General features: G+C 41.4%; 1 protein-coding gene across 3 annotated transcripts in view; it reads left to right on the top strand.

The window, feature by feature from the left end:
- GMEB1 (glucocorticoid modulatory element binding protein 1) overlaps window positions 1-12,922 on the top strand; it is a 31,555-nt gene extending 18,633 nt beyond the window's left edge. For all 3 annotated transcript variants that reach the window (XM_082673587.1, XM_082673588.1, XM_082673589.1), the window contains 4 exons: window positions 1,615-1,746; window positions 3,089-3,226; window positions 7,000-7,122; window positions 9,671-12,922. In XM_082673587.1, the coding sequence (XP_082529713.1) occupies window positions 1,615-1,746; window positions 3,089-3,226; window positions 7,000-7,122; window positions 9,671-10,371 (1,094 nt within the window). In that variant the 3' untranslated portion in view covers window positions 10,372-12,922. The remainder of the gene's footprint in view (window positions 1-1,614; window positions 1,747-3,088; window positions 3,227-6,999; window positions 7,123-9,670) is intronic.
- The last annotated feature ends 566 nt before the right edge of the window (window positions 12,923-13,488 follow it).

Raw genomic sequence — 13,488 nt, 5'->3', positions numbered from 1 at the left:
TTTGGTGCCACTTGACATATCTTTGAAATCAGATTGTTTTAAAAATCCTTTGCTCTTCTAGTGGCAAGGCAAGCGGGTGGATTAGAACGGAGAACGGGTTTTCAGCTGTTGAACTGAGATGTATCAGAGACAGTGTGTCATTGGCTGGGCTGGACTCTGGAGACTGCTGTAAGGATCAAAGAGCTCTGTCTGTAAGGAATTCAGATAAGCAAGCTGAGGCTTCTTCACAAATGAGATAGGATGGGCACACACTTAACTTCAGTATTGTTGAGCTTGGGACAAGGGCTCTCTAGGAAAGATATAGCCGTATGAGGTTATTATTAAGGATTTAGTTCAGCTGGAGACTTAGCACAGCTAAAATTCCTAGATAGAATATGTCTAAACTACTTCCAGGAGACTTATAAATATGCCTGACAGAGACACAAGAACGCTAAAGGATGTAAGGGAAGTATTGTGCTTTAAAAATGACTTATCAAGGTTTCTTTTGGTCAGTCCTAATGTTCTGTGAGTAACCACTGGGTGAGTAGAAGCCAAATTTCTTGGAACCTAAGTTCCTTTCAGGAAAGTGTACAATATCTAGCAGTTTGAATATTTGGTGGTGTGACACTTTCACTTGAAAAGTGAAAAATGCTGTGAAATTATCTACTTCCTTTTCATTTTGCCGAAACTTCTTTACTTGATCATCCATATTGATATTACTTGTTTGCTTGATTATTGATATCCTTCAATGCGGAGAGTCCACACTTGTCTATATTTCTGTCTGGATCAGTTTGATTTTTCTCAATTCTCTTTGTTTAAAACCTTAATATAAAATTGATAGCAGTAGTTTTTTCCTCTGTGAATCTGCTATTCATGGATCTCTTATCTGATTTATTTTGGTCTCATTTCTCTTGCTTTCTTTTACATAGCCTGATAAATAAATTACAGCAACTTCATGAATTCTAGATGGTTAGTATCAAACATGCTTGTAGTAGGGCTCTTGACTATAATTTTCTTTTAAATTATTTCAAGTCCTCCTCATCCTCACCAAGTCTGGGGCCTGCAGCCTGGCAATCGTGCCCACCTTCTGTCTCTTTCGAAAACATAACTGCTCAGAAAGCAGATTGCTCTTTTGTGATTTTGTAAGTTATCTTTCACTTTCTTTTTTTATTTATTTATTTATTTTTATTTATTTATTTTTTTTTGCGGTATGCAGGCCTCTCACTGTTGTGGCCTCTCCCGTTGCGGAGCACAGGCTCCAGACGCGCAGGCTCAGCGGCCATGGCTCACGGGCCCAGCCGCTCCGCGGCATGTGGGATCTTCCCGGACTGGGGCACGAACCCGCGTCCCCTGCATCAGCAGGCGGACTCTCAACCACTGCGCCACCAGGGAAGCCCCTATCTTTCACTTTCTATTCAGAGTAAGAAGAAAACATTTTCTTTTGCAAGGCAGGTTTTATTTAGGAAATCCAATATTCATCCTGGATTACCTAGGATTCTAGTTTTTAAATATAGGGACATGCAGGCAAAAGGTTAGAAAGTTAAATAACAGGATCTCTTTGGCTGTCTGAGATAGAGGATAGTTGTGACTTTTTCATAAAATTCACGGGCCTTCCCTCTAATGGACTGCTTTTAGGTAGCATCACACAGATTGCCATCTCAGAAGAGAGCATGGAAGAGGCAGGGCTGGAATGGAACTCGGCTCTCACTGCTGCTGTCAGCATGGCCACAGAGGAGGGCATGAAGAAAGACTCAGAGGAAATTTCAGGTACTTTCTATGGGGCTCAGATTTCTTGTAAGGTTTTGTGACTCTTATCACCATTACGATTATGGACAGAGAAGGCCTCTTCATTACTTGTGCTGGTTTTTCTTATGCATATTAATACTAATTACAGCTGCAAACACCTTATTTTAATCCAAGCAATAGCCCTGTAAAGTCAGATTTTATGAAGCAATTGAGACTCAGAAAGGGTCAGCACCCTGCCTAAGACCAGTAATTCAGCTGTTTAACTGAATTCATCTGTTTAACTCTGAAGTCCATGCTTTTTATCCTGTCACACTGACTCCAACTTTGGCCCATTTGTTAGAGAAACCAAGCTGCAAGATGTTAGAAGAAAAAATTAGGTAGCAGGTGGTGTAGAGGATGGTGATTAATGATGATTCACTTAGAGGGGACAGGAGAAGCTTCACATCATCCTTCATTCATTAATTTATTTAACAAATATTTATTGCTGCCTGTTTTTAGCTGGTACTGTTGCTAGATCTAGATAGATGAAAAGACATAGCTTCTGCCCCCAGGGAGCTTATAACCCCACCTATTCAACTGTTTTATTGTTTTTTGGGTTTTTTTTTTAAATATTTATTTATTTTGGCTGCGCCGGGTCTTAGTTGCGGCACGTGGGATCTTCGTTGCAGCATGTGGACTTCTTAGTTGCAGCATGTGAACTCTTAGTTGCGGCATGCATGCGGGATCTAGTTCCCCGACCAGGATTAAACCCAAACCCCCCTGCATTGGGAGCGTGGAGTCTTACCCACTGGACCACCAGGGAAGTCCCTTTATTTTGGTTTTTTAAGTATAGGATTAGAGGGAGTATATCTTTAACTTAATTTAATTTCTTTATTACTTAACATTTAAAATATTATGTATTATTTAATTTTAAATTAAATTATTTAAATAAATGCTTTAGTATTTATTAAATATTTAATTTAATATTTTTATTGGTGGAAGATACCTGTTCCCTGTAGCCAGAGGCATGACAAATTGAGGCAATTATCACAAGTCCCTATTTTGCTGCAGAGTTCAAATAATTAGATACCAACTCAGGGAGGCAGCTAATGTTCCAAAGGCTTTTTTTCTTTTCCCAGAAATAGCCCAATAAGAAATCATTTTGAGGGGGGTTCCTTGGTTGCCTAGTGGTTAGGATTCTGGGCTTTCACTGTTGTGGCCCGTTTTCAATCTCTGGTCACGGAACTGAGATCCTACAAGCTGCGCAGCACGGAAAAAAAAAATCATTTTGAATCAAAATAATTTTGAATTTAACATTGAAGAGATATGCTTAAGTATATGTAGTGTCCCTTGTTTACCCTCTGTCTTATCCCTCTTTTGCCAGAGGACACTTTGATGTTCTGGAAAGGAATAGCTGATGTAGGACTGATGGAAGAGGTTGTCTGCAATATACAGAAGGAAATAGAGGAGCTACTCAGGGGAGTTCAGCAGCGGCTTATCCAGGCTCCCTTCCAGGTCACAGGTAAACACACTAATCCCAACAATAGCGGTCATTGTAGGCAGATCATGTTAGCCTCATGAAACACTGAGGTATAGGTATTATTATCCTCATTTTACAGAATAGGAAACTAAGGCTCATAAAAAGTTACTATCCAAAGTTCGTAACTAGGGCTTTTTATTTTGAATTGTAAAATTTTTTTTTTTTTATTGAGGTATAGTTGATTTACAATATTGTGTTAGTTTCAGGTGTACAGCGAAGTGATTCAGTTATATATGTGTGTGTGTGTGTGTGTGTATGTGTGTGTGTGTGTGTGTTTAAATTTATTTTTATTTAATTTATTTTATTTTTGGCTGTGTTGGGTCTTCGTTGCTGCACGCGGGCATTCTCTAGTTGCGGCGAGTGGGGCTACTCTTTGTTGTGGTGCGCGGACTTCTCATTGTGGTGGCTTCTCTTGTTGCGGAGCATAGGCTCTAGGCGTGTGGGCTTCAGTAGTTGTGGCACGTGGGCTTCAGTAGTTTTGGCTCATGGGCTCTAGAGCGCAGGCTCAGCAGTCGTGGCACACGGGCTTAGTTGCTCCGCAGCATGTGGGATCTTCCCGGACCAGGGCTTGAACCCGTGTCCCCTGCAATTTCAGGCGGATTCTTAACTACTGTGCCACCAGGGAAGCTCCTATGTGTATTTTTTCAAATTATTTTCCATTATAGGTTATTAGAAGATATTGAATATAGTTCCCTGTGCTATACAGTAGATCCTTGTTGCTTATGTATTTTATACATAGTAGTGTGTATCTGTTAATCCCATACTCCTAATTTATCCCTTCCTCACTTCCCCTTTGGTAACCATAAGTTTTTTTTCTATGTCTGTGAGTCTGTTTCTGTTTTGTAAATAAATTCATTTGTATTATTTTTTGCTTCCACATGTAAGTGTAATTTGTCTTTCTCTTACTTAGTATGTTATTCTCTAGGTCCATCCACCTTGCTGCAAATGGCAATATTTCATTCTGTTTTTGTAGCTAAGTAATATTCCTTTGGATATGTATACCACATCTTCTCTGTCCATTCATCTGATTGATGGACACTTAGGTTGCTTCCATGTCTTGGTTACTGTAAATTGTAAATTGCTGCTATGAACACTGGAGTGCGTGTATCTTTTCAAGTTAGAGTTTTCATCTTTTCTGGATATATGCCCAGGAGTGGGATTACTGGATCATATATGGTAGCTCTATTTTTAGCATAACTAGGTTTTGAACTCAGGTCTGGCATTGCTTTTTCCACAGGTAATTTTTGCCTTGTAAATGGTGCCAGAAAGCAATCTCTCTCTCTCTCTCTGTCTCGATATAGATACAAAGTAGATATATAGAGTCTGAAAATTGGAGAAATCCACCTGGTTTTAGACAGTTCTCATATTCTGTTAGTTTAAAGCCTCCAGAACGATTGTCTGCATTCCAGGCAGAGGGAACAAAGATCTTGAAGTTACAATGAACCTGGTGGGTTCAAAGAATTAGAGAAGCACTGACGTGGCTCCAGTGGACTAAGTAATGGAGAGAGTGGTAGGTGATGAGGTTGCACAGGAGCAGAGGGGACAGTTTAAATAAGCTTTGGTCAGAACTTTGGGTTTTATTTTAAGGTGATGGTAAGCCATCATAGTGATTTTGAGCAGGGGAGTAAAGTGATCAGATATATTTATATATTTTTAATATAGTTTTTAAATTTTTATATCTTTTTTTTTTTTTTTTTTTTGGTACGTGGGCCTCTCACTGTTGTGGCCTCTCCCGTTGCGGAGCACAGGCTCCGGACGTGCAGGCTCAGCGGCCATGGCTCATGGGCCCAGCCGCTCCGCGGCATGTGGGCTCTTTGGGACTGGGGCACGAACCCGTGTCCCCTGCATCAGCAGGCGGACTCTCAACCACTGCGCCACCAGGGAAGCCCTAATTTTTATATCTTTAATGGAAGCAAACTCATTAATATTTTCAAGATTATTTCTTCACTTGTTTGTAATTGAGTTATCACGTTTGACAATTTCTAATGACCCCATGACAGTCTTAACTAATTTAAAAAATTTTTATTTTATTTATTTATTTTTGGCTGTGTTGGGTCTTCGTTGCTGCACGTGGGGTTTCTCTAGTTTGCGGCGAGCAGGGGCTACTCTTCGTTGCAGTGTGTGGGCTTCTCATTGTGGTGGCTTCTCTTGTTGCGGAGCACAGGCTCTAGGCGCACAGGCTTAGTTGCTCCGCAGCATGTGGGATCTTCCCAGACCAGGAATCGAACCTGTCCCCTGCATTGGCAGACGGATTCTTAACCACTGCACCACCAGGGAAGTCCCTCAGATTTATTTATATTTTTAAAAGATCACTGTGGTTGCTGTGGGGAGAATAGATTATATGGGGCAAGAGTAGAAACAAGAAGACCAGTTGGGAAACTCTTGAAGGAATTAGTCCAGGCAAGAGATGATGGTAGCGTGGATTAGAGTGGGTAGTGGTAGACCTGGGAAGAAGGGATCATATTGGGCTTATATTTTGAATGTGGAACTGACAAGTCTTGCTGATGGATTGGATGTAGGGTGAAAAAGAAAGAAATCCAGGATGACTCATATATTTTTGGTCTGAGCTGTGAGCGGTGGTAAAATTTCCTGAGATGAAGACCACTGGGAGAAGAAATCAGAATTGGTTTTTGACTTGTTTAGTTGAGATGCTTATGAGGGCTTCAAATGGAGAAGTCATTTGGCTCAACAGAAGTATTAATCTGTAATGCAGGAAAGAGGTCTGGGCTGGAGATCTACATGTGGAAATTCTTAGCATGTCCATGATATTCAAAACCATGGAACTGGATGAGACAACTGTAGAAGAGAGTTGTAGGTGGAAAAGTGGTCTGAGTTAAGGAAGTAATGACCAGTTACTGACAGCTCTTTCAAGAAGTTTTGTTTAAAGGGGAACAGAGGGACTTCCCCTGGAGGTCCAGTGGTTAGGGCTCCGTGCTTCCACTGCAGGGGGCACGGGTTCAATCCCTGGTCAGAGAACTAAGATCTTACATGCCGCGTGGTGCAGCCCCCCCCAAAAAAAATAATAATAATAAAGGGGAACAGAGATAATACTATTAATAATATTGCATGTCATTTCCCATGTTTGGCACTTAAAATATGATGTTTCTAATCTTCATATCTATCTTGCAGAGTAAGTATTATTAGTCGCATTTGTTTCAGATGAGAAAACTAAGGACGGAAATGACTTACCCAAGGTCACACAGATAGGCAACATCAAAACCAAGGTTCAAACTTAGCTCTGTCTAGTAGAATGACCATATTTTCTAAGACAAGTCAGAACCTATAACCAGATGCAAGATTTTTTTCCTTATTTTTGTATTTATTTATATGGAAACATGTATAAAGATATAACAATTAAATAATAATTAGTTACACATGTGATAAATCTTTGTTAAAATATTTTGAAAATGCTATTAGTATTCTAATTTCTGGATTGGTTTTTTTTTTTTCCCCTATTTTTTTTTTTTTTTTTTGCTGTACATGGGCCTTTCACTGTTGTGGCCTCTCCCGTTGTGGAGCACAGGCTCTGGACGCACAGGCTCAGCGGCCATGGCTTACGGGCCCAGCCGCTCCGCAGCATGTGGGATCTTCCCGGACCGGGGCACGAACCCGTGTCCCCTGCATCGGCAGGCGGACTCACAGCCACTGCGCCACCAGGGAAGCCCGGGATTGTTTAATATTTATAAGCAGCACAATAGGGAGTTGGTGGAACATTTCTGTTTTAACTGGACAGACATGTCTTTTGTTTTAAATAGATGCTGCTGTTCTCAACAATGTAGCACATACATTTGGCCTAATGGACACAGTCAAGAAGGTTTTAGACAACAGAAGGAACCAAGTAGAGCAGGGAGAAGAGCAGTTTCTCTATACTCTGACAGGTATGTGTAACTTCTCTCTTTTCTTAGGTGATATTATACTAATATCCTTGAGTCTTGCCATTCCTTTGTTGACTTCTGTTGGGACTGGATTGGCTTGCTTCTTCTTTCTTTCCTTCCTTCCTCCCTTCCTCTGTCCTTTCTTCCTTCTCTCTCTATCTCTCTTTCTGTCTCTCTCTCTCTCTTTCTTTCTTTCAACTCACATAGTATCAGATTTGGCTTTTTCTTTGTACATAGTCCTAGGTGAGGTGGAGTGGTGGGAAGCAGAGGAAGCACAAAGGAAAAGAAAAGAAAGCCAGCAACATGATCCTCCTTCTATATCTTTGGAGGATTAAGATGTCTGCTAGATCGCTCCATTAGTCCAGTAATATAAGTGGCAGAAGAAAAAAATTGGCCTTTGTCTTTTTTACATTATTAATACTGAGTCTTTTGATATACATTTAGCACTTTCATTATTTCTGGTAATCAGAAATTATGAGCACATGGATAATTTAACTCTTTTTAATAAGTACTTTGTGCTGGTCTCCAAGCTAGGTTTTAGAAATAAAATGTTGAATAAGGTAGCCTCAGTCTCTTGAGGGCTTTCAAGGAACTGAAGGGAAAGCAGACTTAGAAATAAGTGCAAAAAGTAGTCAGTTTTGTAACAGAGGCATATAGCAGGTATAGTGGTGGAACAAAGGGAGTTATCATTTTTACCCAGAAAAGAATCAAGAGAAGCTTTTGGAGGAGGTAAGGCAGTGAAAGATGCAAAACAAGTTGGAGGTATGGATTATCAGTCTTAAATGACATAGAATATATTATAATAGTCGGTCATGAAGACGAGAGGCAAGAAAGATCATTTGGTAAGAGAAGAACAATTTAGGTTGTTTTAAACTTATTTTTATGCCCAGTTTATATTTTAAATTCGGTTTACCAGGTGTTCTCAGAGATGCCCTTTTTCATTTGATCTTTCTAGGAATATTATAGGCTGTTTCCTTATTTTACAGATAACCCAGTAGAGGCACAGAGAGGATAAATGATTTGCCTGGGACCACATCACTCCTTGACAGTGAAGCCCAGAGTAGAACTCTGTCTTCTTATTTATAGTCCAATGCTGTCTTCCACCTTGAAACTTTACACCATCTGAAAAATGGTTTTTGTTAGAAATGTAGGCTTCTGGTCCCTTGTCCATATCATTTTAGTTATAACCACAGTGTACATAAAGTTGTGTTTTCTGCTTTTTTCACTGTGACATACTAATATTTTTCCAAGTTGCTACACAGTATTTTACCTAGACATTCTTTTAAGGATGAATTTAAATTTTCTTCAGTAGCTTATTTTGTTGCAGTGAACTTGTATGAATATAACTTTTCTTCTTATGTTCTCTTAAACTACTTCACAATATCAATACCATTTAAGCTTGAGGTTAAATGGTATTGATAATTTGTTTATGGAGTCTTGTGACCTATTGTCAAATTTTCAAGAAGATTATACCAATTTACATCACAAGTTTGAGCTCACCAACAATGGGCATTGTTTTTTACAATACACCCTGATTTAACTTTTTAAAAATTATAGATTTGGTATCTTGTTTAGGTTCACATTTCTTTGATTACTACTAAAGTTGGAAAAAATGCATTATCTTATAACCGTAAAAGGCAATGTTTTAAAGTTTTTGAATGTGTTCTTTATCACTCCCTACTCCTTTTATTCCAAACAAGGAGTTGGCTTGCTCTGGGTGTTCCACAGTGAGCAAGGTGCTCTACAGGTGTGACTGGTTATTTATTGGATGCTTATCAGGTGCTAAGCAATAGAGAAGTTCTGGTGTAGAACCAGACTCACCAGTGGTCATCAAGGTTGGATTGGACCCTTGGGAGAGGGATAGTGATAGATGTATTGGGGTGGAAAAGCCACCAAGTTGACGCTCTGTAACATGCTCTGTAACCGTAAGGAAGTCGCTTTATCTCTCTGGATCTATGTCAAAATGAATGTGTTAGAACTCTTAAGACCTCCTTCAGTTCTGTAATTCTTAGGGACTTCCTCTATAACTTTCTGTAGACTTCTCTGGGGGCTAATGGTAGACTAAAGCCATCTGGGTCACCAGCAAGTGATCCTGCCTTGAAGGACAGTTTGGGAATCACTGCTTTTCAGAGTGGCCATTGTAGCTCCTTTGTGGGTCCATGGCAGTTGCAAAGGGATTATGCAGATATTATTTTCATCTGTAGAGCCAGGCAGGGCATATATAAGCTGGTAGACCAACTGGAGACTTCTTTGGTTTGCATTTTGGTGACAGGTAACAAAATGCCACAGGAGCTTCTAGAGTTGAGCTATAGTAGGATCACAGCACGAAAAGATTCTGAATTATTGACCTGTCTATAATCACACAATGACATGTAGTAACTGGAGGGATTTTAAAGACCATCCAGTCTAGTTTCTTCTTGAAAACAATGAAATGACTTGCCTGAGGCTACATAGTAGCAAAACCAGGGCAAGACCCCAGGTCTCCTCACTCCCAGTTTACTGTTCCCAAGATTATACTTCTCTCCACACAAAGTCTGTCTTTTTTCCATAGACTTGGAACGCCAGTTGGAAGAGCAGAAGAAGCAAGCTCAGGATCACAGGCTGAAATCCCAGACGGTTCAAAATGTGGTATTGATGCCTGTGAGCACTCCTAAGCCTCCCAAAAGGCCCCGGCTCCAGCGGCCAGCCTCTACCACCGTCCTGAGCCCTTCTCCTCCTGTCCAGCAGCCTCAGTTCACAGTCATCTCACCCATCACCATCACCCCCGTGGGTCAGTCATTTTCCATGGGCAATATTCCAGTGGCCACCCTCAGCCAGGGCTCCAGTCCTGTGACTGTCCACGCACTTCCTTCTGGCCCTCAGCTCTTCCGTTATGCCACAGTGGTCTCATCTGCCAAGAGCAGCTCACCAGACACAGTGACCATCCACCCTTCATCTAGCCTGGCGCTGCTAAGCTCCACCGCCATGCAGGATGGGAGTACCCTGGGCAACATGACCACCATGGTGAGCCCTGTGGAGTTGGTGGCCATGGAGTCTGGCCTGACCTCAGCCATCCAGGCTGTTGAAAGCACCTCAGAGGATGGGCAGACCATCATTGAGATTGACCCAGCCCCAGACCCAGAGGCTGAGGATACTGAGGGCAAAGCAGTCATTTTGGAGACAGAACTGAGGACTGAGGAGAAAGTCGTGGCTGAGATGGAAGAACACCAGCATCAAGTTCACAATGTGGAGATTGTGGTCTTAGAGGATTAACTGGGGGTCTCGGGGCCAGGAGATATGTTTTGGTTTGGAATTTTAATTATTTGTTTATTTTTATCATTGTCCCACTCATTTCCACATAGGATCCTTTTTTTTAAAAAACAAAACCTTGTTGTTGTAACTGAACAGGTTGGGTCCCTTCCACCCCCTCATTGAAAAATGGACAAAACAAGCTGCCCTTCCGAAAGTTGAGAGTAGGTCACTCAATGTCCTAATCCTCTTACACCAAGAAAGTGATTTCTTTTGGGGGAGGCATCAAGATAACCAGAAACCCTATCCAGAAAGCCCTTTCCAGGCTAGTCTGTCTGTGTATGCATGTGGTTTTATTCTCATAAAGGTGCATTGACCAAACCAGGGAACACAAATCTGACCCTGGAAGGCAATCCACTCACACGTGGATGCAGAAGGATACTTTACTCTGTATCCTGGAAGGGGCCCTCAGAGGCCAATGCAAAAGTCTGAAACAAAAGTAAGTTGCACTCTGCTTGGAGGGGAAGGTGGCATACCAGCAGCGGCTTAAAAAGGGAAGTGCTTTGGCCAGGATGGGGCAAGGAAATTATCTTACTTCCAGAAGTGCAACTGATGCCTCTTAATATCTCTGAGGGTTACTACCATGGCTGCCATTTTGAGGCAAGGCCAGTGTTAAGAAGAAGGGTACATTTCCACCGAGCAAGTGGCGTCAGAGGCCTGTGGCTTGGCAGAAATAGAAATCCAGAGACGTCACAGCTGTGCTTTGGGGTTCAGGTTCACCTTGCCCCCCACTTTGTCAAAACACTTACCCTCCTAGTCCATTCATTTGCAAACTGTGTGATGTGGTGTAAATTGCTCTGGTTCTTGGACTGTGGCTGTTCTCGGGGTGGGGCTCCAAGGCCATCATTTTTATTGCATGACTCCAGGAGCAGGAGAGTTCCTCTTCCAGACCAGCTGCCCTTTTTTTGTGGGGCCCTTTTTTGGCTTTGGAACCAAAAGCAGCCATTCATTTGGTGCTTCCTCTGTTCTACCCTCTGTTCCTCAGTGGTTAATGGCATCTGTCTCCTGGATCCCACGCTCTTCAGATTTTTGGCTGATTCAGAGAACAGTGACAGGTGCCTGCCTGCCTTCATCCCCTTTTAGATTCATATATACCATTTATACCACAGATGTTTCTGTGAGATATTGAGCTCATAAAAAAACCTTAGGTTTGGCAACACCCCACCCTATCCCGAGGCACCGACTAGATGTCTCCTCCTGAGCGAGCTGGACTCCCTGGGAAAGAAGCATTGTCTGCAACATTATATTATAGGAAATGTACCAGGAATGTAATAATAATATCTTTTGGGGGGCTATTTTGTTTTCTTCTTTTTTTTTTAATGTTTTTGTATATTTAGAGATGGGCCCATTTTCCATGCTGTGATTCCTTCTCTTTGACCATCTTCAGTGTCTGGGGCAAGAGTGGAGTCTGTTTTTTGTTTCTTTGATTGCATTGTTTACTGCACTAGGAAAAATATAGGGAAACTGCAGACAATTTAAAAGAAAAATAGGTCAAAAAAGAAAGCATACACTTTAGGAGTGGGAGAGTTTTTTTTTTTTAATTAAATACAAAACTTTAACCTGTAGTTTCCTTTTTTTTTTTGAAGGCACCCACCTGAAGCTATGTTTCTTCCAACAGATGTTGGAAACCCTGTTGTTAAGCAAGTGAAAACTGCATCCTGCCATCCCTCAGATAGCTGTGTATAGCTGGAGAAGCCCTCTAACTTGAAAGGGTCAATCTTAAAAGCCTTATGGGTGAGATTTCTGAACCCCATACTGTTGTGGTTTTCAGCTTTAAAATTGGGGTTTTATTTATCTTTTCAAAATATCTAATAGACATAGCAATCAGTTTAGAACAAACCTTTGGCCCTTTATATATCTTTAGTGAAGGAAGTGGCTTTTATTTCTTGCTTCTTTAGGTTGTCTGTTGGTACATAAACAAAAACAAAATTTCTGCCTAAGCCTAAAACTACTACTTGAACCTAGAAAGGCACAAGTCATCTCTATTGCGGTTTTTAGGGACACTTTTATCTTTCCCAGAGACAAGAGGCTCAAATCAGGACAGAGGAGGAGCCCTGGAGAACACCTACCCACTAGCTCAGGTTCCTTTCTTTCCTCCATCAGAGCTGTTGGTAGTTTTAAAGTAGTGTGAGCGTCATGCCTCCAAAGTTAAGAGATCACCTCCTAAAGACAGAGCCTGTTTACTTTCACTACCTGGATATTCCAGCTGGTGGAAATCCATGAGCTTTGTTGTTTTCCTGGTCTTCCAGTAGCCTGTCATTATTGCTAGATGCTATGCACCCATTCTTGAGTGTGGGTTTCCTCACAACCCTGGTCTACATCTCAGACAGGGTGAGGCACATGCAAGACACTGGTATATACACAAGCAGTTACAATGAATCATTCCTCAGGCTGAGTTGGCAGTAGCCATCTAATCTTTCTGTTCATTCATTAAATAAACATTTGTAAGTACCATCTATGTGCCAGGCTTTGTGCTAGGCACTGGCAGTACAGAGATGAAGGCTCAGTCCATGCACTCAAGGGATTCATTCTCCAGAGGTTGTCTGGAGTTAAGAACTATATTTCAATATAATAATTGGTTTCCTTTGTAATGCTATGTATTTTATTTCATGCGTTGATGAACATTGTTCCGAGAGTTGGTCCGTAGGTTTCAGAAGGCTACCAAAGTTACAAAATGGTTAAGCCTTTCTCTAGTGAGATACTGAAATCATCATATTGGGGTAAGTGCAGTGGTAGAGCTATTGGCTGGGAGAAGAGAGAACAAGGGGTCAAGCATCTAACCCAGCTTGGAGGCAGGGGTCAGCAAATATTGGAGTACTTCCTGGAGAAGATGTATACCTAACCTGATTTAGGAGAGACCATTTTTGGCTACTTGTTTTGCATTCCATTTTCAAGTAGTTGCACTTATTTATACAAGAGGGGAAAAAAATCCTAAGTCTCTTGTTGCTTCTGTCTCCAGAGCTAGGCAGAGTCAGCAGCTCAGGCAGTCTCTTCTGAGAGCAACGCACTGGTGAAAGCCCAGTCATGTGTCAGTTTCTCTGAGCTTCCATCAGATGAATCCAGGGCAGGTAAATGCCCCAA

Source organism: Grampus griseus (genome assembly GCF_964374135.1).
Source record: "Grampus griseus genome assembly, chromosome: 1".
NCBI classification, from domain to species: domain Eukaryota; kingdom Metazoa; phylum Chordata; class Mammalia; order Artiodactyla; family Delphinidae; genus Grampus; species Grampus griseus.
This window is presented reverse-complemented; position numbering and strand designations above follow the sequence as displayed.